Raw genomic sequence first — 25674 nt, forward strand, 5'->3', positions numbered from 1 at the left:
ACGCGTTTAGGGCACGAGTTTAGGACAAGAGTTTAGGACAGGCGTTTAGGACACGCGTTTAGGACACGCGTTTAGGACACGAGTTTAGGACACGAGTTTAGGACACGAGTTTAGGACACGCGTTTAGGACACGAGTTTAGGACACGCGTTTAGGACACGAGTTTAGGACACGCGTTTAGGTTTAGGACACGAGTTTAGGACACGAGTTTAGGACACGAGTTTAGGACACGCGTTTAGGACACGAGTTTAGGACACGCGTTTAGGACACGAGTTTAGGACACGAGTTTAGGACACGAGTTTAGGACACGAGTTTTGGACACGAGTTTAGGACACGCGTTTAGGACACGAGTTTAGGACACGAGTTTAGGACACGAGTTTAGGACACGAGTTTAGGACACAAGTTTAGGACACGAGTTTAGGACACGAGTTTAGGACACGCGTTTAGGACACGAGTTTAGGACACGAGTTTAGGACACGAGTTTAGGACACGAGTTTAGGACACAAGTTTAGGACACGAGTTTAGGACAGGAGATACAGTGTGATGTAGATGTTACAATGGATATGATTTTAGCATCACTTTTTAGGCAAATGATTTCTGATTGTTGCTTTATTACGCAGTTGTAAATAGGTTGATTTACAGGCTTTATTTATGTGTGTATTATATATGTGCGGTGATATAAGTCGGTCAAATAAGACTCAAATGTTTCTTAAAGTAAAACTGATACAAAAACAACAAAACAAAGCTGTAATAATACGTTTAGATGCTGAAAAAGCTTTTAACACTGTTAGCTGGTCTTATTTATTGAAGGTGCTGAACAAATTTAAAATAGATGATTTAATAATAACAAATATTGAGTCACTTGACAGTCACTGACTTTGGAATGAGGGTGAGACAGGGTTGTTCTTGGTCCCTCCTTTTGTTCGTCTTGTACTTGGAAACATTGGCCCAAAATATTAGACAAAATCATCTGAATAAACGGGACAGAACATCGTCTGTTACGCAGATGTTGTCTTACATATTTATTTATTCATTTGTATTTTTTAGCATATTTTGCATGTGTTTGTTTTGTTCTCTGTGCAGCGCTTTAGAGACTTTGTGTTGGTCAAATGTGCTGTACAAATAAAGTTGGATTAAATATTTAACCCAATTTTTTCCCTCTCTTTTTCTTTCCTTTTTGTCTATCGTAAAACACGTACTTTAAAGACGCACAACTAGAGTTAGTGGCGATAATCTAACACTTTATGGACGTCACAAAGGCGCCGGTCCAGCTGGCAGGCCGGTGCAACGCTCCGCTCTTTTTTCACACTTTTTTCACACTTATGTGCTTTATCTTTTGTATTTTGTAAATATTTTTTTCTACTTTAGTTGTACGATCGGGACACGCGCTGGAATCGCTTAATTCAACTTGTTTCGACTTTGTTCGGCTGGATTATTGAGTGTTTTTCGTTGTGTCGTCGTGATGTGCGCTAGCTCTGAGCTAGCCCCCCCGGCCCCACCGCGGTCCTCGGCCACAGCCGCCGTATGGATCGGCGCCGGTGCGTTTATACAAAGGAGGAACTCATGAAACTGCGGAAAACCATCGTCTTACCCGGAGATCGTCACGTTATCCCGGCGGACATCCTAATTTTTCCCCTCCATCCCTTGTTGGAAAATGGGGGGTTTTGTCTATAGGAGTTTTTGTTTATAAGAGTTCTTCTATTGAGAGTGTTTTTTAAACTTCCTATATTCTGTGATCTGTCCTTTTCCTCTGTATCTACTGCGTTGTATCAATGAAATTTCCCCATGTGTGGACAATAAAGGATTATCTTATCTTATCTTATACCAAAACACCATAAATGAAGAAGAAGAAGAAGAAGAAGAAGAAGAAGAAGAAGAAGAAGAAGAAGAAGAAGAAGAAGAAGAAGAAGAAGAAGAAGAAGAAGAAGAAGAAGAAGAAGAAGAAGAAGAAGAAGAAGAAGAAGAAGAAGAAGAAGAAGAAGAAGAAGAAGAAGAAGAGTTCACTGACGTTTAGGGCCAAGTACAATGACCTGGGCTTTTTCAGGGTTCAGAAGCAGATAACGAAGTGTCATCCAGGTTTTCTCATCTTTCTTCACACAAGCCCTAAGTCGACTTGAAGGTTCTGATGGGGTTCCTTGAGTTCACTGTGACACCTTCTGTCCTGACCCTCTCTAAACGCTCTGGTGCTTCTCTCCAGGCTTCGCCGTGAACCTGCAGGTCATCTTGTCCAACCCTCGAGCCCAGTTCAAGCGCAGAGGTTCTCAGCCCGGGATGCAGGAGTCCGACTTCCTCCGGCAGATCACCAAAGTGTCCGAGCTGGAGCCCAAAGCCAGCAACTGCACCAGGGTCAGTCTTCTTTTACTACTGCAGCTTCTTCTACTGCTCTGGCTACTTTATCCTCTGCATGACTACTGTACTTTTACTCAAATCTGAGACATTCTTATCACTTCTGTCATGATCTTGCTGCTGCTGCTGCTGCTAAAGTACAACTCCAGTACTTTTGGTCTAATGTAGGCTTCAAACTGCCCTGAATGAGCGAGGAAGGTAGAAAACACAGCGGTTTGTGATAAAAACATGATAAACAGTGATCAAGATGTTATTTTTTTTACATTAAAACACATTTATTCTCTCAGATTCACTGCTGACAGAAGTTTAGAGTGCATTCAAGTAAAATTTATAACTTAATTCTATCCACAAAGTTTGAAACACGACTAATTCAGCTGTTAAGAGACTAAGTTATGGCAGAACGGTGCATTCTGTGTTGGGCCAAGGTCCCTGGGTCAGAGAGCATTCTGGGTCACACAAAATATCCCCAACACCGTTTCAATAGAGTCACTACAGTAAAATAACTGCTGAGAGATTAGAGTTCTGTGTGAAATAACACGCAGAATGTTTTAGAAACATGACATTTCAAAAATTGTCCTTCCAGGACTGAACCAGAATTAAACCAGGTCTAAGCCAGGTGTGAACCAGGTCTAAACCAGGTCCAAACCAGGCCTAAACCAGGTGTGAACCAGAATCAAAACAGGTCTAAAGCAGAATTTGACTAAAACAGGTGTGAACAAGTGATTTTTTATTATATATATTTGGACAATGGGTTGTGGGCCGCATTAAATCACTTAAAGCGCCCCCTGCAGGTCGAACCACTCATTTAACTAAAACGCAGTAAACATATTTAGAATTTTGCAAAACAATTCTAAAAATGTTATCACAGAAAAGCAAATGTTTTAGGTTTATAATTTCACAGTAGGAAATTACCCAGCAAACACTGGGCTAAAACTCATCAATGTCACAATTTTTTTTTAATTTGACAAATAAAAATATGAGAGCGACTTTATTTTGTTGAATTCATGTTTTTAGAGTCAAAAAAGGAATGAGTGTCCCTGGTGTGATGTCACTTCCTGTCATGTTCAACGTTTTCTACCATTCATTTATATGTACAACAGGTATAAACACAACCACATGAAGTCAAAATTAGAAAATGGTAAAAACCTGTCCTAGGCCCTTTAAAGGACCTGATTTGGCCCGCGGGCCTGACGTTGAGCGGCTCTGCTTTAAACTATGGTCCACTGCCACTCGTGCGTGAGACAGGTGAGATGGATGACCTCCTTTGCACACAGCGTTAGCCCGTTAGCCTGTTGGCGCTGTGTTTTTATGAAGCCACTCATCCTGCTGACACTGATGCCTCTAAGGATCGTGGATAAAATGGATTAGCCTCCGTGTCATTGGGTTTGCTGGATAAACGCGTCTCGCTCTGAAGTCCACAAAATGTCAGGGAGTTGTTCGGGCGGCGACTGCAGAAAACGGGTCTCTTTAAATTCACAAATCCAACGTCGAGAGAGAAATGATTGTTCGGGGAAATCAGAACGAGAACTCAATCAGAAAGCAATTCAATTCCAAACGCTTTTCACAAACAAATAAAGCACTTTATTGGATTAAAACAAGGCACTGGCCCACGGGTGAATTTTGGAAATCTACAAGTGAGAAAAGACCCTAAAAGACTCGTTACCTTCAGAATCGACTACCCAGAGATGGACCGTGAGTTTGTGGATCTGTAACTTTTCCGGTGACGTTTTCCGTTTGCCTTAGAGTCCGAACCCTTTGCAACATTATTCAGAAAAATATGTATAATGCACAAACAAGGACTAATTAATTGCTTATAAGGGATAGTATTAAATTTAATTATTGAAAAGCAGCTTGATATTTTTAATGAATTCCTCTATACATCTGTACAGTATTATAAATGATGATGACTGTCTAAGTGCCTGTACAGAAATAAATAGCGCAATAAAACAGTAAGAATCAGAATCCAAAAGAGTTTATTGCTAATAAACAGAATTCACAAACAAAGGAACTGATTCGGTGCAACATAAAACAATGAACAATGAACAAGTCAAAAGGTTGAAATTAATTCCAAGTTTGTGGTTTTATGAGACATAGTTTAAGTTAGTCATTTTTTTTGTTTATCTTCAACCTTTTCTGCATTTATGTCAGTTATTTTAACGCGTCTTTACGTCATGTTACACTAACGTGCTTTGCTAGCTTCGTTTTGCAACGTTTTTGGGCTCAACACTTAAGTTAGCATCATGGGAAATATGGCTGATGTCACATGATCGAGTCCGTGGTCCCTCTTGATCACGTAATATTCCGCAGTACTCAAAAAAACACTTCAAAAACCTCCATTCTCACTGTGAGCGGGCTCGTCTCTCCGCGGATCTGACCTGTAACTTGGCCAACGTTGTGTTGAAGGACGTTGAGCGACGGTTGAGTGAAGTGCAACTCTCCATCATCGTTCAGAGCTCACGCCTGTAAACTGCTAAACGGCGCCTTTGTGTCCTCAGAAATCCCTCGCGTTGCCGTGGATACAAGGTTAAACTAATATGCTTGTGAATATATTAGAAAATCAACACTTTCAGGAAGCTGCATTTTCCAGTATTGACAGTGTGGTTCCATCAGAGCGAGCGGATGTTGTTTCTCATATTCCTGTGGAGGCTGCGATTACATCTCGACATTCGCAATTTTTTACTCGTGAGCTGCAAAAGCGATCGAAGTGTCCATCGTGAGTTATGAAAATTGCACCTGCGAAAGCTCAAAACACATCTCAAATCTACAATCTAAGAACGAGTTTAAAAGTCCTCGTCTTCGCCCGCATTTGTCCCGTTGCTGAACTCATCATCTTTCTTTTCTTGACGCGTTTGTGTGTTGATGAAATGAGCGCATGACTTCTGTTCTGGCCTTTTCACTCAACTGTGCAATGGTCAGTCAGTCCTGAGGTCCACCTTCTCTGGCTGCAGGAGTCTGCGTAATGGTCAGACAGTCCTGAGGTCCACCTTCTCTGGCTGCAGGAGTCTGCGTAATGGTCAGACAGTCCTGAGGTCCACCTTCTCTGGCTGCAGGAGTCTGCGTAATGGTCAGACAGTCCTGAGGTCCACCTTCTCTGGCTGCAGGAGTCTGCGTAATGGTCAGTTAGGCCTGAGGTCCACCTTCTCTGGCTGCAGGAGTCTGCGTAATGGTCAGTTAGTCCTGAGGTCCACCATCTCTGGCTGCAGGAGTCTGTGTAATGGTCAGTCAGTCCTGAAGTCCACCTTCTCTGGCTGCAGGAGTCTGTGTAATGGTCAGTCAGTCCTGAAGTCCACCTTCTCTGGCTGCAGGAGTCTGTGTAATGGTCAGTCAGTCCTGAAGTCCACCTTCTCTGGCTGCAGGAGTCTGTGTAATGGTCAGTCAGTCCTGAAGTCCACCTTCTCTGGCTGCAGGAGTCTGCATAATGGTGAGTTAGTCCTGAGGTCCACCTTCTCTGGCTGCAGGAGTCTGTGTAATGGTCAGTTAGTCCTGAGGTCCACCTTCTCTGGCTGCAGGAGTCCACGAGCGTGTGAAGACCCACCTCTTCCACTTGGGCTTGACCCTCTCCTGCGATGGCTCCTGGTTTCTGGACAGAGTTTCCTGGAGCTCCTTGTTCTGGTGCTTCAGGGCAGAGTTGGTCTTTTTCAGAACCTCCTTCTCCGTTTGCTCCTCTTTCAGGTTCTGTCTAAGCGTTACCATCTGATGAGTTGTCCGTGTGATTGTATCCAGGAGACCCTTGAATTGCCCTTTTGTTACTTGTTCTTCTGCCTTGAGTTGGGATATGGTTCCATTCAGTTCACGTACTTCCTTCCTTGCGGCTTTACTGGCTTCCTTCTTCAGTGCTCTAAAGGCAGAGGCCTTCTCCTCTAGCAGAAGACAGATCTCCTCTTCGTGCTGTCTCTGGGTATTTTCTTTCCACTTTTTAAACTCTCCTTTGGGACGATTTTTTAACCCCCAGATTACTTTGAGCATATCTTTTTGGTAGGCCTGTTTCTCTTCCTTTTGCATCTTCAACTGCTCTCTCAGCTCCTCGTTTATGGCCAGAGTTTCTTGGAGCTCTTGCTTCAGGCCAGAGTTAGTCTCCTCTGATGTGGTCAGAGTTTCAGCTAGCTCTATCTTCTGTTCTATAGTCCTCAGCTGTTCTTTAAGGTTGTTTTTGAGCCTCTCATTCTCCTGTCTGCTGTCCTCCACTTGCTTTGTTAGCTTGTTTACTTGTGCCAGAGCCGAGAAATGAGCAGCGTGGCATTTTTTGACGATGCATTTAAACACAACCCTCTCTGATTGAAGGTCCTGGTTCAGGGTTTCTGTGCTGGCCTGCTGCTCCTGTATCATCTCCTTCTGCTGTGTCACTCTGCAGCGGAGGGTTTTCACTACAGACTCCAGCCTGACCTTCTCGTCCTGCAGGGTTTGGAGTTTGCTCTCAGCCTCGGTCAGGGCAGATGTCTGAAAGGGTTCTTTCTTCTCCAGCTTCTGATTCCCTCTTTTCTGCAGCTCCAGTTGGCTCTGAACCTCTCTGGTGGAACACTTCTCTTGGTCCAGGACAGATTCGAGCTTCTGTCTCTCTGCTTTTTCTTCACAGTTCTGAGCTGCATTGGAGGCCTGTTCCTGCTGGTTAAGAGAACTTTGTAGATTGAGCGCCTGACTCTTCAGAAACATCTTCTCCATTTGCTCCTCTTTCAGGTTCTGTTTGAGAGCTTCAATCTTAGCTTCCATCTGTGTGTTTGTATCCAAGAGATCCTGGAGTTGCTTTTTTGTTATTTGTACTTCTCCATTGAGTTTGGATATGATATTATTCAGTTCATCGTTTTCCTCCTCCACGGCTTCCTTGACTTTGTTCTTCAGTTCCTCAAAGGCCCCAGTCTTCTCCTCTAGCAGAAGACTGATCTCCTCATCATGCTGCTTCTGGATAATTTTCTTCCAATCTTCAAACTGGTCTTGGGACAGAGTTATAATTTTACTGAATATTTTTAGCAGATCAGAGGCCTTGCTCGCGTCCTTCTGCATCAGCAACTGCTCTTTCAGCTCCTCCTCGTTCTGTTTGTGTCGATATTCTCCGGCGGTCTGGCTCCCCTCTGTGTCCTGAGGAGTGTGTGGGTTCATGTTCTCCCACTGCACAAACTGCTAAGTGAACATCTCTGCCTCTGAGTTTTCTAACTGACGTCTCGTGTCCATCAAAGTTGTTGTTGTTCTTGTATTACTTTTAAAATCGCCACCTACTGTAGTTGTACGTCTTCTGTAGCTGTACGTCTTAATCTTCTTCTTCTATGGCGTTTTATGGCGGCTGGTATCCAAGTGCTACATTACCGCCAGACTTTATTCTTTAGACTTTATTCTTTAGACTTTATTCTTCAAACTTTATTCTTTAGACATTCTTCAGTTCCAAGCCCACGAGTTCAAAGCACATGAGATCCTCTTCTTCCTCCTCCCCATCTTCTTCCTCTTCTTCTTTGGTGTTTTTTCTTCTCCACTTCCTCTTGCCCCTCTTCCTCTTCTTCCTCCTTCCCAGCGCTTCCACCCACTGTAACTGTGATTTCTGGAGTTACTTCCGTTGTCGTCATTGCGCATCTACTGTGGACAGGAGACCAGCGACGCCCCTTCCTCCATTTATTTACTCTGATTACTTTGATTCTCCAAAGTAGACTTCCTTCACTCTGACTCCAATTTTGCACCTTTAGCAAGTTTTCTATTTCTGCTCATTGTAGGCGTGCTCGTTTATGAAAGAAAGGGCTAGAATCAGAATAGTTAGAATGAATCAAATGTTTAATCCCTTCCAGTACAATTCTAATACAGATCAACAGAGTGCTTACCAATCCGTCCTTATCGAATATGACGGTGACTTACACGGGCGGTCCGGACCAGAAAACCCTTCAACATTTGATAACATTTCAATATGGGGCGTATGATGAAGTTTGAGCAGCTCAGTTTATAACTTCCACCAAGAGTGCAAAATCATTTCTATCCACAACCAAGGTGTCCTCAGTACTTCTGGAATCTCCACAGATGGAACCTCCACTCTTGGAACCTTCACTCTTGGAACCTCCACTCTTGGAACCTTCACTCTTGGAACCTTCACTCTTGGAACCTTCACTCTTGGAACCTCCACTCTTGGAACCTTCACTCTTGGAACCTCCACTCTTGGATCCTTCACGCTAGGAACCTCCATACTTGGGAGCAGCGCTGGCTTCTCTCACTGTATCTACTTTGACCTCTTCACTTGACACTTCACTTTGAGAGTCTTTGATTTCCTGCTCCTCAACAGCCCTTTTGCTAAACATAGACTTTGATCTTTAGACTACTTCTTCTATGGTGTTTTATGGCGGCTGGTATCGACATATCATGACCTCATGGGCTTTGTAACACCAAAGCAATGGAAGGAGTACTTTTACGGACTACGACAGAGTCTGAGGACTACGAAAAGTCTGAGGAATAATGTCTGGCGGTAATGCAACAATTGGATGCCAACCGCCATAAAACAACAACAACAACTACTATTCTTGTTGTTGTTGTTGTTGTTGTTGTTTTATGGCGGTTGGCATCCAAGTACTATTCTTTATTCTGGCACTGTGACATCACCGCCGCTATGGCTTTGTGACATAATCTTCTTCTGTTGTTGTTGTTGTTGTTGTTGTGGTTGTTTTATGGCGGTTGGCATCCAAATGTTGCATTACTGCCAGACTTGTTCTTCTTAAATGGTACATTGAAATACAATAAAAAGATTAAAGAACGAAGTCTAAATAATAAGGAATAAAGTCTAAGGAATATAGTCTGAAGAATAAAGTCTGGCGGTAATGTAACACTTGGATTCCAGTTTCCATAAACTCACTCAGATTTTGATAATAATCCATTTGCAATTCCTTCACAGTTAAAGGCGCTGTGCCTGATTTTGACTGCTTTGAAACATGATAAACAAAACTTATTGGTTTGAAACTCACAGCTCCACATGAAAATCACTGATGCATTCTGAGCATCTGAAATATTCACCGCGACGGGTTTAAACACGTTTGACGAGTCTCTGAGCGAGTCATACCGGGTGAAGCTAACATTAGCATGCTAACGGCGCACTCTCTGTGAATAAAACGGACAAAGCGCTGTGTTTTCACCTGAATCGATGCTTTTGCAATATCTCTGTGCTGGGAATAAACAGATTTCTCTTTATTACAAGCCAAAAAAACAGGCACATGAAATAGTTCTGAGTAAAAATCAAAAGTTGGAGAAATAAGTATTTTTCTTTTTTTGTGATTGATTTTTTTTTTATTGTAGTTTTCATATTATAATTACATTTTTCTATTATACTTTTCCTGTTTTGAATATTTTTTGACCGTGGTAAAGTGGGTTTGCCAATTGAACGCGCAAAAATATGAAAAAGACGAACATTTTCTAACTTGAAATCAGAAAAATAAAACACTACTGCACAAAATACACTCAAATCACAATAATTTTTGCTAAATTTAATCTTTTTTTTTACACAAACTCCCGTCTGATGCGCGACATTACAGTTAAAGTGACCGGACGGCGTTAGTATTCTGGACGCTCGCGCGCTTTGAGGGGAAATGCATCGTGGTGTAAAATGTCACTCCACAAATCAAATTCGTCGGTGGAGAAGTGAATGAGCAGAACGTTCAGAAAGAGCCACTTGTTTGATTCCACAGCTTCATTACGCACACGAGATATAAGTCTGGCAACGATATTTCATTGAGGAGCCCGCGATAAATCTGAAACGACGAGCGACGAGTCCATCCAAGTGACAAGTGAATATTGTGTCATGTGGAAGAGCAAATCAAAGCTGTCGTGTTCATTTAGGTGAAGTATTTTACACCTGCATTTGCTTGTAGTAATGGAACATGTGGTTGAAATTGCATATTGTAAGTAAAAGAACTTGAAAATATAAAATACTAATTTGATTCTAAAGAGTTTTAACCCTCAAACTACAAAACGCCACATTTTAAACACTACAATTCCTGTCCAACTAAAGACTGTGATCCAGACACAACAACACAACAGATTTAAAATATTATAGTTTCATAAGGAGTAGAAAGCACAACGTAAAGACTTAAAGTAATGAAAACATGTCTGAACCAGGTCTTGATGCGGAGGCTCCAGAAACAGTCCCGAGACCATGAATAATCTGTGTCTTTTACACATTGGCAGCACAAGCCACCCTCTCAGAGCGTCACGCAGCGCGACACTTCAGAGCACGTCTACGAGCCTCTTCAGACCGTGTCCTGATGAAGCTCGGATGAGTTCATAAATCTTCTGCCTGAAGAGTGGGTCCAGCTCCAGTCTCCTCGTGTCCGTCTGTCCGTCTGTGAGAGTCGGATCTCTCCTTCACTGGAACTCCTCCAGGTTTCTACGCTTTTTTCCCAAAGAGGTTTTTTTTTGTAGTTTTTCCTGGCCGAGAAGCAGAGTCTAAGGACAGAGGACCCTGGGACATCGTCCCTCGCCACCACAGACATTGTCTGACTTCATCGCCACCACAGACATTGTTGATTCATTTCTCCCTGTGGCCCTCAGAGGCAACTGTTGTTGTGATTTTGGGCCTTACAAAAATAAATTGATTTGATTTGATTTGATTAGTGCGGAGCGTTTAGACGACGATGGAAAGTCGGTTTTACTCTGGGTTTTGTTCCCTGGTTGAATAAACCAATAAATAATAAACCGCAACAGAATTTGAATACCGTATTTATATGTATACAAGTCGCACCTTTGTTCACAGTTTTGGCCGGGGTGCGACTTATACTTATATACTTATACTCCGGAGCGACTTATATGTGATATTATTTGGTATTTTCACACTTGCAACCGCATTTCATACTCCAGTGCGACTTATATGTTTTTTTGTTCTCTATAATGCTTTTTTGGCTGGTGTGACTTATACTCCAGTGCGACTTATAGTCCGGTAAATACGGTAAATGAAAGGTGCGTTTAAAGCCATACAGCAGATCATTCCAGGCAAAAACATGTCGACAATAAAGGTTACACGCTGCACCTTTAACAGCCGTATATATGTTGCAAAAGTCTAATAAAAAAATGCAAAAAAAACTCTCTCTTTTAAAATAAGAAGTAAAATCAGTTCAATTGAAACGTTGAAGAAGTGAATTGCAAAGTATTTAAAGTCAGGTTCATGCCGAGGCGAAACGAGCGCATAAAAAGCAGATTTAATAATTAATACGCATCAAGGTTGTTTGGAAATGTAATGAGATTTTGAGGTGAGAACAACATTAATGAATATGTAATGAGTGCAATAAGCGGCAGTAATTGAGTGTGTGACAGTGTGAGCTCCGACGCACTCGAGGGCTCGGCTTTTACTCACCGCAGTATTTCATCTCCAAGTAAATAAATATTTGAGAACGTGAGGAATCTGAAGTACGAGAACTATTATGTGTATCATAATAGTCGTGCGGTCGTGTTCGAATCTTCATTAGTTTGAGTGCTACGGCGTCAAGCGCATCGATCTAGCGCTTGTTGTTTACGGGATTTTTAATTGCTGATGAAAACGCTTGGCCCGGTGCTCGTCTCCACGGCGATACGAGGAGTAAAGACGGGAACAAATGTGACAGACTTCTACAGAATGAATGGACGAAGCAAAAGAAACTGTTTCGTCTGAGTTGAGAGAGGACTAGCTGATTGCACGCTTCCGTCAGAGTTTGACTTTCATCTACAGTGTCTAGTATTATTATGACTATATTACTATTATTGTTATTATTATTATCATTATTTTTGTATTATTATCTATTATTGTATTATTATCTATTATTATTATTATTTTGTATTATTATTATTATTGTATTATTATTAGGCCCGAGCGCCACAAGCTGGCGAGAGGCCTATTAATCTTGTAAGGCCGTGCGAAGCACGGCTGCGAAAGTGCGCACGTAGTGCGCACGAAATCGAGCGCGAAGCGCTCGCCCAATTCCAAACACTCACTAACGCACTCCTTCACTCATGCACGCCCCGTGCATACTAATTAGTAGTAGGGAAATGGAACATTACCGTTGTAAACGGGCGAAGCCCGTGCAAAAGTGCGCACTAAACGAGCACTTTACATTGAGATGACGACCGCGAAGCGGTCGTCATCCCCATATAAAGCACTCATTTGCGCTAAGTAGCTCACGAATACGTTCCCCATCTCTTGCATGTTCCGTGCATATAAGCATGTAATGCAAAAATTGAACATTATTACTGTATAGAGGGCCAAAAACACAAAGTGGGCGGAGCCCACTCAAAATTAACGAAAGTACCCGTCAGTGACCAGGGACCCACACCATGAGGTAGGAAAGCGCGAGCGCTTTCCGAAAATGTATAGTTTATGATATTTGAAAAATGGGAAACATTGTTTTCGCATCGGAATATTCTTCTTCTTCTTCTTCTTCTTCTCGGGACCAACCCCCCTATTTTTCACCCAGTGAACATTGACGAAAAGTCACAAAAATGTTCACACCTCTAAAAATCGTGCCTCTCTACATTCTGGCTATTTCCCTTTTCTAAAATAAAAAAATTGGCGCGTCAGCGCCCCCAAATGTACCAAAAATGCATTGAGAGATGGGAAATGACCCAAAAAAAATCAGATCGTAGAATCATGAAATTTGGCGCAGAGGTAGATGGTGACAAGAGAAGTAAAAAATATTATTACGGCAACGCCGTCCGCCCAACCAAATGTCGGCCATATTGCTTCAAAAATGGCTAAACATGACTTCGGAGTTTTTCCAGACGTCGTACTTTTACGAACTCCTCCCAGGGCGTTAGCCCTAAAAAGCTGAAATTTGGTGAAAATGCTACTGAGGAGTGGGACATCAAAAGTTATCCAAATTACATTGATACCTCTCACGGTCTCTGTGCGGCGAAGCCGCAAACTGTAGCTAGAATTTCAGAAATCTCCCATATTTAAAATTTCTGCCGTTTGCGCGGATAAAGTCCGAATTGCATCAAATTAGAATCAGTTGTTAAACTCTTTGCCCTAAACCTACTTGAAGTGAAATAAATTCATTTGGCGCCACAGCGCCCCCTACAGATTTTATATGGAGGTTAAATGTTTAGTTTTGCGAAATTATATGAAATTTGACACACAACTCAATTTTAGCATCCCCATCAAAAAAGTCAATGAGACCCATGTCATAATTGTTATGGCGTTGCCGTAACGATGACCGAAACCTTTCATGTTATTCCAATGGGGAAATCGCCAGAACATGTTTACACTTTAGACTTTCACAAACTCCTCCCAGGGCGTCAGCCCTATTAACCTGAAATTTGGTGAGACTCATCTTCAGGACCATCAAAAGTTATCCACATTTTCATTCAAAGAGTCACGGTGTCTGTGCGGCAAAGCTGCACATTTTGCCAAGAATTCAAAATAAAATAGCTTTTTGATGGTAAAACAAAGGGGAGAAGATGTGACAGCGTCACAGATTCAGCAGTAGGCGTAATAAAAGGACAATTGGGGCGCGTTAGCGCCCCCTCCTCTTGCGGTGTGGCGGCGGCGTGGCGAGGGCCGATCATTGCCGCTTGCGGCTATATTTATCTATTATTATTTTTGTATTATTATTACTATTATTATTATTATTATTATTATTATTATTATTATTATTATTATTATTATCATTATTATTATTATTATTATTATCATCAATTGATCATCATTGATCCTAGTCTGACCTGGCACATTTTAGGATTTTCTAATTTTGACTTTATTTGCTGTATTTTTACCTGTTGTACATATATAGTTTTACACCAATCGAGCGGGTATTTGTGGAGAAAACGTTCAAAAATCTGTAGAAAATCTGTAGAATATGACAGGAAGTGACATCACACCAGGGACAGGAAGTGACGTCATAGTAATTCCAATCAAAGTTTTATGCATAATTTGTTTAAAGAAACTTTTTTGACCCTCTAAACATTCATTCAACTCATTCAACAAAATAAAGTCAAGTAAAAAAAAAAATTGACATTAGATGAGTTTTGGCCCAGTGTTTGCTGGGTAATTTCCTTGTGTGATGTCATCAATTACAAACAGGAAGGGACATTATATAAACCTATATAATGTAACGCGGAGTACAGAGGACTGGCGCAGGACTTTGTGGACTGGTGTCAGCGGAACCACCTCCTCATCAACGCGGGGAAGACCAAGGAGATGGTGGTGGATTTCCGCAGACGCCACCCCACTGCCCCCTCACCAGTGAACATCCAGGGACGGGACATTGAGAGAGTGACTCATACAAGTACCTGGGTGTTCATCTGAACCACAAACTGGACTGGACTCATAACACAGACGCACTGTACAGGAAGAGCCAGAGTCGGCTCTACCTCCTGAGGAGACTCAGGTCTTTTGGAGTGACAGGGCCACTCCTGAAGACCTTCTACGACTCTGTGGTGGCATCAGCTCCTGTAGGTGTGGCCTGCTGGAGCAGCAGCATCACAGAGAGGGAGAGGAAGAGACTGGACAGAGTCATCAAGAAGTCCAGCTCCGTCCTGGGCTGTGCTCTGGACTCGGTGAAGGAGGTGGGGGACAGGAGGGTCCTGGCTAGATTCACATCTATGCTGGACCATGAGTGTCACCCCCTGCAGGACACTCTCTCCGCTCTGGAGAGCAGCTTCAGTGAGAGACTGATCCACCCTCGATGTGTGAAGGAAAGGTTCCGTAGGTCTTTCCTTCCTGCTGCTGTCAGACTTTATAACAAAAACTGTTAGTACTGAACACTCACAATACTGACCTAACCTAATACTGATGTGCAATTCTGTCATATGTGCAATTACTGTGAAATTCATGTGCAATCTATGTGCCGTCGTGACACATATTCATGTGCAATTACTGTCGTGATCACATGCAATGGTATTTATGTATTTATTTATTTGTCTATGGGAGTTTTTATTTATTTATAGGAGATCTTCTACTGAAAGTGTTTTTCAGACTTCCTATAAGTGATCTGTTCTTCTGTATCTATCTCTGTATCTACCTGCGTTGCACCAATTAAATTTCCCCATGTGGGACAATAAAGGAATATCTTATCTTATCTTATCTTAAATGTACAGGAAGTGACATTATAAACCTAAATGTACAAAAGGCCCCGTAACTCCTTTGCTTCCATGCACTTGTAGTTAGTGGAGCGCTCCTGCCTTTGTATGATCGTGTACTTTATGATGTCACCTTCATTCCTTTCCGATGTTCAAGGGCGCTTTATGACATCACAAATATATTCATCTTAACTGCGTTTTAGTTCAATGAGTCGTCTGACCTGTAGGGGGCGCTCTAAGGCATGAAAATGGACTTAAGTTTGCGGCGTAGTTTAGACGCTGGTGTCATAATAAAAGGACGAGGAAATGTACAGTCGGATCCTTTTGATGGAAACAGAGCTTTAGAAAGTATGTGCATGTTTATGGGTGGAGCCAAAGTCCTGCAGCGTAACCACGGCGACGCCTCATGTATAACGCCTGAGCAGAAGCAGAGCGATGCTGGCGGTGCGGCTGCAGACGGCGGTGCGTCCCAGCGTCCTCCTCACAGCAGTTTGTTTCCACACTTTCAGTATTAATGACCAAAGCTGCTGTGCTCAGGCCTGGGGGAAGCGCCTCGGGGAGAGGGGAGTCTTTACATTGACAGAGGAGAGGGACCGGAGCCGGGTTTAAAACAGAGAGCAGCTGTTACGTTTATGTGTCATTGGTTCAAATGATTTTCAATTAAAACTAAACTGAACGAAAAAAATCAGTAAAAAGAATTTGATTTTCCATTTTTTGGTTTTGGTTCATAAACAAAAAGAGACTAAAACAGTTTCATGTGAAGATGTCTTTAGATAATAAAATAAATGTGGAAAGTTCCTAAGTTTTATTAACGAGACGTCATGACACTTTATACAATGATTAAATGACATAATAAGAGTTGACATGGAGATAATCTAATCATGTGACGTTCAAATCAAGACTTAAAGTGTATGAAGGGTTTTTATGATTGTCTAATTTTGACTTTATTTGTTGTATTTATACCTGTTGTACATATTTATTTATATATATTATATGTATTATAGTTTTACACCAGTCGAGCAGGTATTTGTGGAGAAAAGTCGAAAAACTGTAGACAGGAAGTGACATCACACCAGAGACACTCGTTGAGTTTATGCAGAATTTACACAAAGAAACTACTTTTTTGACTCTCTAAACATGAGACGCCCCCTGACCACAGAGCCACTCCCCCTGACCGCAGAGCCACTCCCCCTGACCGCAGAGCCACTCCCCCTGACCACAGAGCCACTCCCCCTGACCACAGAGCCCACTCCCCCTGACCACAGAGCCACTCTCCCTGACCACAGAGCCACTCCCCCTGACCACAGAGCCACTCTCCCTGACCACAGAGCCCACTCCCCCTGACCACAGAGCTACTCCCCCTGACCAAAGAGCCACTCCCCCTGACCGCAGAGCTCACTCCCCCTGACCACAGAGCCACTCTCCCTGACCACAGAGCCACTCTCCCTGACCACAGAGCCACTCTCCCTGACCACAGAGCCCACTCCCCCTGACCACAGAGCTACTCCCCCTGACCAAAGAGCCACTCCCCCTGACCACAGAGCCACTCTCCCTGACCACAGAGCCCACTCCCCCTGACCACAGAGCCACTCTCCCTGACCAAAGAGCCACCCCCCCTGTCAGCCACTCCCCCTGACCACAGAGCCACTCCCCCTGACCGTAGAGCCACTCCCCCTGACCACAGAGCTACTCCCCCTGACCAAAGAGCCACTCCCCCTGACCACAGAGCTACTCCCCCTGACCACAGAGCCACTCTCCCTGACCACAGAGCCACTCCCCCTGACCGCAGAGCCACTCCTCCTGACCACAGAGCCCACTCCCCCTGACCACAGAGCTACTCCCCCTGACCAAAGAGCCACTCCCCCTGACCACAGAGCTACTCCCCCTGACCACAGAGCTACTCCCCCTGACCACAGAGCCCACTCCCCCTGACCACAGAGCCCACTCCCCCTGACCACAGAGCTACTCCCCCTGACCACAGAGTCCACTCCCCCTGACCACAGAGCCACTCCCCCTGACCACAGAGCCCACTCCCCCTGACCACAGAGCTACTCCCCCTGACCACAGAGCCCACTCCCCCTGACCACAGAGCTACTCCCCCTGACCACAGAGCTCACTCCCCCTGACCACAGAGCTACTCCCCCTGACCACAGAGCTACTCCCCCTGACCACAGAGCCCACTCCCCCTGACCACAGAGCCACTCCCCCTGACCACAGAGCCCACTCCCCCTGACCACAGAGCTACTCCCCCTGACCACAGAGCCACTCCCCCTGACCACAGAGCCACTCTCCCTGACCACAGAGCCCACTCCCCCTGACCACAGAGCCACTCTCCCTGACCACAGAGCCACCCCCCCTGTCAGCCACTCCCCCTGACCACAGAGCCACTCCCCCTGACCGTAGAGCCACTCCCCCTGACCACAGAGCTACTCCCCCTGACCAAAGAGCCACTCCCCCTGACCACAGAGCTACTCCCCCTGACCACAGAGCCACTCTCCCTGACCACAGAGCCACTCCCCCTGACCGCAGAGCCACTCCTCCTGACCACAGAGCCCACTCCCCCTGACCACAGAGCTACTCCCCCTGACCAAAGAGCCACTCCCCCTGACCACAGAGCTACTCCCCCTGACCACAGAGCTACTCCCCCTGACCACAGAGCCCACTCCCCCTGACCACAGAGCTACTCCCCCTGACCACAGAGTCCACTCCCCCTGACCACAGAGCCACTCCCCCTGACCACAGAGCCCACTCCCCCTGACCACAGAGCTACTCCCCCTGACCACAGAGCCCACTCCCCCTGACCACAGAGCTACTCCCCCTGACCACAGAGCTCACTCCCCCTGACCACAGAGCTACTCCCCCTGACCACAGAGCTACTCCCCCTGACCACAGAGCCCACTCCCCCTGACCACAGAGCCACTCCCCCTGACCACAGAGCCCACTCCCCCTGACCACAGAGCTACTCCCCCTGACCACAGAGCCACTCCCCCTGACCACAGAGCTACTCCCCCTGACCACAGAGCCCACTCCCCCTGACCACAGAGCTACTCCCCCTGACCACAGAGCCACTCCACCTGACCACAGAGCCACTCCCCCTGACCACAGAACCCGTCCACGCGTCTGATTAATGCCGGTGCTAAAAACGCGTCCGCTCCACGCCGCCGCCACATTAGCCTCGTTAAGAAATGCAAAACGCCCAATTAGTGCTCCAGTTTGGAGCCAGTGACAGTTCCACCTGAAAACGCCCCAAAAGTGCGGCGCGGGCCCCGGGAGGAGGTCCATAAATCACGGCCGCGCCTCCAGACGGCTCCAGAGAAGAAAACGTATCTCACTGATTTACGACCTCATTAACGACGGCTAAAAATAAACACGAGGAGCGCCGCGGCTGTAGAAGAAGTCTGGAGGAGTGTGGGGGTTTAAAGGGGAGTGTGGGGCTTTAAAGGGGAGTGTGGGGGGTTTAAAGGGGAGTCTGAAGGAGTGTGGGGCTTTAAAGGGGAGTGTGGGGGGTTTAAAGGGGAGTCTGAAGGAGTGTGGGGGGTTTAGAGGGGAGTGTGGGGTGTTTAAATGGGAGTATGGGGGGTTTAAAGGGGAGTCTGAAGGAGTGTGGGTGGTTTAGAGGGGAGTGTGGGGTGTTTAAATGGGAGTATGGGGGGTTTAAAGGGGAGTCTGGAGGAGTGTGGGGGGTTTAAAGGGGAGTGTGGAGGAGTGTGGGGGGTTTAAAGGGGAGTCTGAAGGAGTGTGGGGGGGTTTAAAGGCGAGTGTGGAGGAGTGTGGGGGGTTTAAAGGGGAGTCTGGAGGAGTGTGGGGGGTTTAGAGGGGAGTGTGGGGTGTTTAAATGGGAGTGTGGGGGGTTTAAAGGGGAGTCTGGAGGAGTGGGGGGGTTTAAAGGGGAGTGTGGAGGAGTGTGGGGGGTTTAAAGGGGAGTCTGAAGGAGTGTGGGGGGGTTTAAAAGGGAGTCTGGAGGAGTGTGGGGGGGTTTGAAGGGGAATCTGGAGGAGTGGGGGGGTTTAAAGGGGAGGGTGGGAGGGTTTAAAGGGGAGTGTGGGGGGGTTTAAAGGGGAATCTGGAGGAGTGTGGGGGGTTCAAAGGGGAGTTTGGAGGAGTGTGGGGGGTTTAAAGGGGAGTGTGGGGGGTTTAAAGGGGAATCTGGAGGAGTGTGGGGGGTTTAAAGGGGAGTGTGGGGGGGTTTAAAGGGGAGTGTGGGGGGTTTAAATGGGAGTTTGGAGGAGTGTGGGGGGGTTTAAAGGGGAGTGTGGAGGAGTGTGGGGGGTTTAAAGGGGAGTCTGGAGGAGTGTGGGGGGTTTAGAGGGGAGTGTGGGGTGTTTAAATGGGAGTGTGGGGGGTTTAAAGGGGAGTCTGGAGGAGTGTGGGGGGTTTAAAGGGGAGTGTGGAGGAGTGTGGGGGGTTTAAAGGGGAGTCTGAAGGAGTGTGGGGGGGTTTAAAGGGGAGTCTGGAGGAGTGTGGGGGGTTTAAAGGGGAGGGTGGGGGGGTTTAAAGGGGAGTGTGGGGGGGTTTAAAGGGGAATCTGGAGGAGTGTGGGGGGTTCAAAGGGGAGTTTGGATGAGTGTGGGGGGTTTAAAGGGGAGTGTGGGGGGTTTAAAGGGGAATCTGGAGGAGTGTGGGGGGTTTAAAGGGGAGTGTGGGGGGGTTTAAAGGGGAGTGTGGAGGAGTGTGGGGGGTTTAAAGGGGAGTGTGGCGGGTTCAAAGGGGAGTTTGGAGGAGTGTGGGGGGTTTAAAGGGGAGTGTGGGGGGTTTAAAGGGGAATCTGGAGGAGTGTGGGGGGTTTAAAGGGGAGGGTGGGGGGGTTTAAAGGGGAGTGTGGGGGGGTTTAAAGGGGAATCTGGAGGAGTGTGGGGGGTTCAAAGGGGAGTTTGGAGGAGTGTGGGGGGTTTAAAGGGGAGTGTGGGGGGTTCAAAGGGGAGTTTGGAGGAGTGTGGGGGGTTTAAAGGGGAGTTTGGAGGAGTGTGGGGGGTTTAAAGGGGAGTGTGGGGGGTTTAAAGGGGAATCTGGAGGAGTGTGGGGGGTTTAAAGGGGAGTGTGGGGGGGTTTAAAGGGGAGTGTGGGGGGTTTAAATGGGAGTTTGGAAGAGTGTGGGGGGGTTTAAAGGGGAGTGTGGAAGAGTGTGGGGGGTTTAAAGGGGAGTCTGGAGGAGTGTGGGGGGTTTAGAGGGGAGTGTGGGGTGTTTAAATGGGAGTGTGGGGGGTTTAAAGGGGAGTCTGGAGGAGTGTGGGGGGTTTAAAGGGGAGTGTGGAGGAGTGTGGGGGGGTTAAAGGGGAGTGTGGGGGGTTTAAAGGGGAATCTGGAGGAGTGTGGGGGGTTTAAAGGGGAGTGTGGGGGGGTTTAAAGGGGAGTGTGGAGGAGTGTGGGGGGTTTAAAGGGGAGTGTGGGGGGTTCAAAGGGGAGTTTGGAGGAGTGTGGGGGGTTTAAAGGGGAGTGTGGGGGGTTTAAAGGGGAATCTGGAGGAGTGTGGGGGGTTTAAAGGGGAGGGTGGGGGGATTTAAAGGGGAGTGTGGGGGGGTTTAAAGGGGAATCTGGAGGAGTGTGGGGGGTTCAAAGGGGAGTTTGGAGGAGTGTGGGGGGTTCAAAGGGGAGTTTGGAGGAGTGTGGGGGGTTTAAAGGGGAGTGTGGGGGGTTCAAAGGGGAGTTTGGAGGAGTGTGGGGGGTTTAAAGGGGAGTTTGGAGGAGTGTGGGGGGTTTAAAGGGGAGTGTGGGGGGTTTAAAGGGGAATCTGGAGGAGTGTGGGGGGTTTAAAGGGGAGTGTGGGGGGGTTTAAAGGGGAGTGTGGGGGGTTTAAATGGGAGTTTGGAAGAGTGTGGGGGGGTTTAAAGGGGAGTGTGGAAGAGTGTGGGGGGTTTAAAGGGGAGTCTGGAGGAGTGTGGGGGGTTTAGAGGGGAGTGTGGGGTGTTTAAATGGGAGTGTGGGGGGTTTAAAGGGGAGTCTGGAGGAGTGTGGGGGGTTTAAAGGGGAGTGTGGAGGAGTGTGGGGGGTTTAAAGGGGAGTCTGAAGGAGTGTGGGGGGGTTTAAAGGGGAGTCTGGAGGAGTGTGGCGGGGTTTGAAAGGGAATCTGGAGGAGTGGGGGGGGGTTTAAAGGGGAGGGTGGGGGGGTTTAAAGGGGAGTGTGGGGGGGTTTAAAGGGGAATCTGGAGGAGTGTGGGGGGTTCAAAGGGGAGTGTGGGGGGTTCAAAGGGGAGTTTGGAGGAGTGTGGGGGGTTTAAAGGGGAGTGTGGGGGGTTTAAAGGGGAATCTGGAGGAGTGTGGGGGGTTTAAAGGGGAGTGTGGGGGGGTTTAAAGGGGAGTTTGGAGGAGTGTGGGGGGGTTTAAAGGGGAGTGTGGAAGAGTGTGGGGGGTTTAAAGGGGAGTCTGGAGGAGTGTGGGGGGTTTAGAGGGGAGTGTGGGGTGTTTAAATGGGAGTGTGGGGGGTTTAAAGGGGAGTCTGGAGGAGTGTGGGGGGTTTAAAGGGGAGTGTGGAGGAGTGTGGGGGGTTTAAAGGGGAGTCTGGAGGAGTGTGGCGGGGTTTGAAAGGGAATCTGGAGGAGTGGGGGGGGTTTAAAGGGGAGGGTGGGGGGGTTTAAAGGGGAGTGTGGGGGGGTTTAAAGGGGAATCTGGAGGAGTGTGGGGGGTTCAAAGGGGAGTGTGGGGGGTTCAAAGGGGAGTTTGGAGGAGTGTGGGGGGTTTAAAGGGGAGTGTGGGGGGTTTAAAGGGGAATCTGGAGGAGTGTGGGGGGTTTAAAGGGGAGTGTGGGGGGGTTTAAATGGGAGTTTGGAGGAGTGTGGGGGGGTTTAAAGGGGAGTGTGGGGGGGGTTTAAATGGGAGTTTGGAGGAGTGTGGGGGGGTTTAAAGGGGAGTTTGGAGGAGTGTGGGGGGTTTAAAGGGGGGTTCACCCTCGTCGCAGGGTTACCATAGAGACACATAAACATCCACTCTCACACTCTGCCACCTGTGGCAGAGTGGTTAGCGCCGTTTGTGTCATCCTCATTTTGCCGGAGCCACTGTATTTTTAATTTGCTCTAAGAAAAAAACACGTCTTCTTCCTGTGAGCGGGTGCGCCTCTCCGCAGATCTGGCGTCTCACTTTCGTCCACCGTTTTGTCCTCTTTTGGGATGGTCCTTGTGAAGCTAGTGCTGTTTCAGGTGTGGATTTGTCCTCCTTAAGACCTCGAATAGTCCTGTTGTAATCTTACTTTAAATCTGGAAGTCCAAATACGTCTGCAGCTTGTACTTTGTGTAATGTTTGCTCTTGGTTTAACTCCGTCTGATGCAGTTTATCTTCTTTCCCCGTGAAAACTGCTGCGTCGCCGCTTTACACAGAGTCCTACTTCAGCAGAACTCGTTTTCTCATCCTCGTTCTTCTTCTCTCTCGTGCTTCTTTCTTCAGGTGCTGGTGTGGCACACGAGGACGGAAAAGCCTCATCTCGCCAACGAACCCAAGCATCGCAAGGACACGGTGGTCATCGAGGTCTGAGCAAGGAACGGCCAAACGGAACGGAATGTGGCCGAAATCCAACATCAAAAACAAAAAAGGAACTGACCTGAACAATGGTTGTACAAAGTGAGACAGGAAGTATTGCGAGGACACGGCGGTCATCAAAGTCTGGACAGAGAAAGAAACGAGCAGACGGATGTGTTCGCCTTTTTAAACTTTCACAAGTGACCGATGACACTTTCATGATGCACAAAAACCCGCACAGCGTCGGACTGAACGGACAGAACGGACAGAACGGACGCTCCTCGTCGCTTTTGTCGGTGTAAAAATGTAACGCGTTTCATGTGAAAACTCAAGAGTGCCACGTGAATGATTTTATTTAAGTCGTGATTTTGTCAAAACGCATCAACGTCGAATGAAGCGTTCGATTGTGACGCTGTTTTGTGGCTCGGGAAATGCTCCGACACTGAAAGACAGGGTGAATTCAGGTGAAGACCAGGTGAATTCAGGTGAAGAGCAGGTGAATTCAGGTGAAGAGCAGGTGAATTCAGAGGAAGACCAGGTGAATTCAGAGGAAGACCAGGTGAATTCAGGTGAAGACCAGGTGAATTCAGAGGAAGACCAGGTGAATTCAGGTGAAGACCAGGTGAATTCAGGTGAAGAGCAGGTGAATTCAGGTGAAGAGCAGGTGAATTCAGAGGAAGACCAGGTGAATTCAGAGGAAGACCAGGTGAATTCAGAGGAAGACCAGGTGAATTCAGGTGAAGACCAGGTGAATTCAGGTGAAGAGCAGGTGAATTCAGAGGAAGACCAGGTGAATTCAGAGGAAGACCAGGTGAATTCAGAGGAAGACCAGGTGAATTCAGGTGAAGACCAGGTGAATTCAGGTGAAGACCAGGTGAATTCAGGTAAAGACCAGGTGAATTCAGGTAAAGACCAGGTGAATTCAGGTAAAGACCAGGTGAATTCAGGTAAAGACCAGGTGAATTCAGGTGAAGACCAGGTGAATTCAGGTGAAGACCAGGTGAATTCAGGTGAAGACCAGGTGAATTCAGAGGAAGACCAGGTGAATTCAGGTGAAGATCAGGTGAATTCAGAGGAAGACCAGGTGACTTCAAGTGAAGACCAGGTGAATTCAGGTGAAGACCAGGTGAATTCAGAGGAAGACCAGGTGAATTCAGGTGAAGACCAGGTGAATTCAAGTGAAGACCAGGTGAATTCAGAGGAAGACCAGGTGAATTCAGGTGAAGACCAGGTGAATTCAGAGGAAGACCAGGTGAATTCAGAGGAAGACCAGGTGAATTCAGGTGAAGACCAGGTGAATTCAGAAGAAGACCAGGTGAATTCAAGTGAAGATCAGGTGAATTCAGGTGAAGACCAGGTGAATTCAGAGGAAGACCAGGTGAATTCAAGTGAAGACCAGGTGAATTCAGAGGAAGACCAGGTGAATTCAGGTGAAGACCAGGTGAATTCAGAGGAAGACCAGGTGAATTCAGGTGAAGACCAGGTGAATTCAGAGGAAGACCAGGTGAATTCATGTGAAAGACCAAGTGAATTCAGGTTGAGGTGAATTCAGGTGAAGACCAGGTGAATTCAGGTAAAGACCAGGTGAATTCAGGTAAAGACCAGGTGAATTCAGGTAAAGACCAGGTGAATTCAGGTGAAGACCAGGTGAATTCAGGTGAAGACCAGGTGAATTCAGAGGAAGACCAGGTGAATTCAGGTGAAGATCAGGTGAATTCAGAGGAAGACCAGGTGACTTCAAGTGAAGACCAGGTGAATTCAGGTGAAGACCAGGTGAATTCAGAGGAAGACCAGGTGAATTCAGGTGAAGACCAGGTGAATTCAGAGGAAGACCAGGTGAATTCAAGTGAAGACCAGGTGAATTCAGAGGAAGACCAGGTGAATTCAGGTGAAGACCAGGTGAATTCAGAGGAAGACCAGGTGAATTCAGAGGAAGACCAGGTGAATTCAGGTGAAGACCAGGTGAATTCAGAGGAAGACCAGGTGAATTCAAGTGGAGATCAGGTGAATTCAGGTGAAGACCAGGTGAATTCAGAGGAAGACCAGGTGAATTCAAGTGAAGACCAGGTGAATTCAGAGGAAGACCAGGTGAATTCAGGTGAAGACCAGGTGAATTCAGAGGAAGACCAGGTGAATTCAGGTGAAGACCAGGTGAATTCAGAGGAAGACCAGGTGAATTCATGTGAAAGACCAAGTGAATTCAGGTTGAGGTGAATTCAGGTGAAGACAAGGGGAATTCATGTGAAAAATGATGTGAATTCAGATGAAGACAAGGGGAATTCAGGTGAAAGACAATGTGAATTCTGATGAAAGTCGAGGTGAATTATTATTATTATTATTATTATTAACCTTGAGATTGATTTAAATGGGTGAGTAAAGCAGGGGTTCTAATATAATACAGTTAGGGATCATCTCAAAAAGGTTGAAGCTGAAAAAGACTCTCTCCACCCCTCCCCCCCTCAAAAGACTAAAAAACAAAACTTTCTGGCTTCACATAAAATGTATTTTAAAAAAACATTAAAACATAACAACTTAACAGTTGTCACTCTCAAATAAACTCTCAAAACTTGAACAATATAATATCATTATGTGACATACATAATATGGCATGTGATTCATACAGTATGAAGACTGTGTTTTTTTGGCTTTAGGGTCTGAAATCACCGTAGTAGTGGCTTTTTTAGGGCATGAAAGTTGATCCTTCTCAGCCTCAAGCTCCATAAATGCTCCATGGTCACAATCGGACAGTGATTTGATGTGATTGAGGATTTCCATTTATTCTGTCCATCTGTGAATATGTCTTGTCTTTTACGATCGGGACATTTCACTTGCAGCAGCACAAAGGACGTGTTGATAAAACAATGGTAGTTTGATAGACCTTGCTC

General features: G+C 46.3%; 1 protein-coding gene across 1 annotated transcript in view; it reads left to right on the plus strand.

Annotated features, from left to right (window-relative positions):
• The window catches only part of b3gat2 (beta-1,3-glucuronyltransferase 2 (glucuronosyltransferase S)), a 91218-nt gene extending 68403 nt beyond the window's left edge, over positions 1 to 22815 (plus strand). Inside the window, exons 3-4 of the mRNA XM_072436996.1 lie at positions 2196 to 2344; positions 22718 to 22815. Of these exons, the coding sequence (XP_072293097.1) occupies positions 2196 to 2344; positions 22718 to 22804 (236 nt within the window). The 3' untranslated portion in view covers positions 22805 to 22815. The remainder of the gene's footprint in view (positions 1 to 2195; positions 2345 to 22717) is intronic.
• The last annotated feature ends 2859 nt before the right edge of the window (positions 22816 to 25674 follow it).

Source organism: Eucyclogobius newberryi, unplaced genomic scaffold (assembly GCF_026437365.1).
Source record: "Eucyclogobius newberryi isolate DKJ021-1_F unplaced genomic scaffold, fEucNew1.0.hap1 SCAF_8, whole genome shotgun sequence".
Taxonomy (NCBI): domain Eukaryota; kingdom Metazoa; phylum Chordata; class Actinopteri; order Gobiiformes; family Gobiidae; genus Eucyclogobius; species Eucyclogobius newberryi.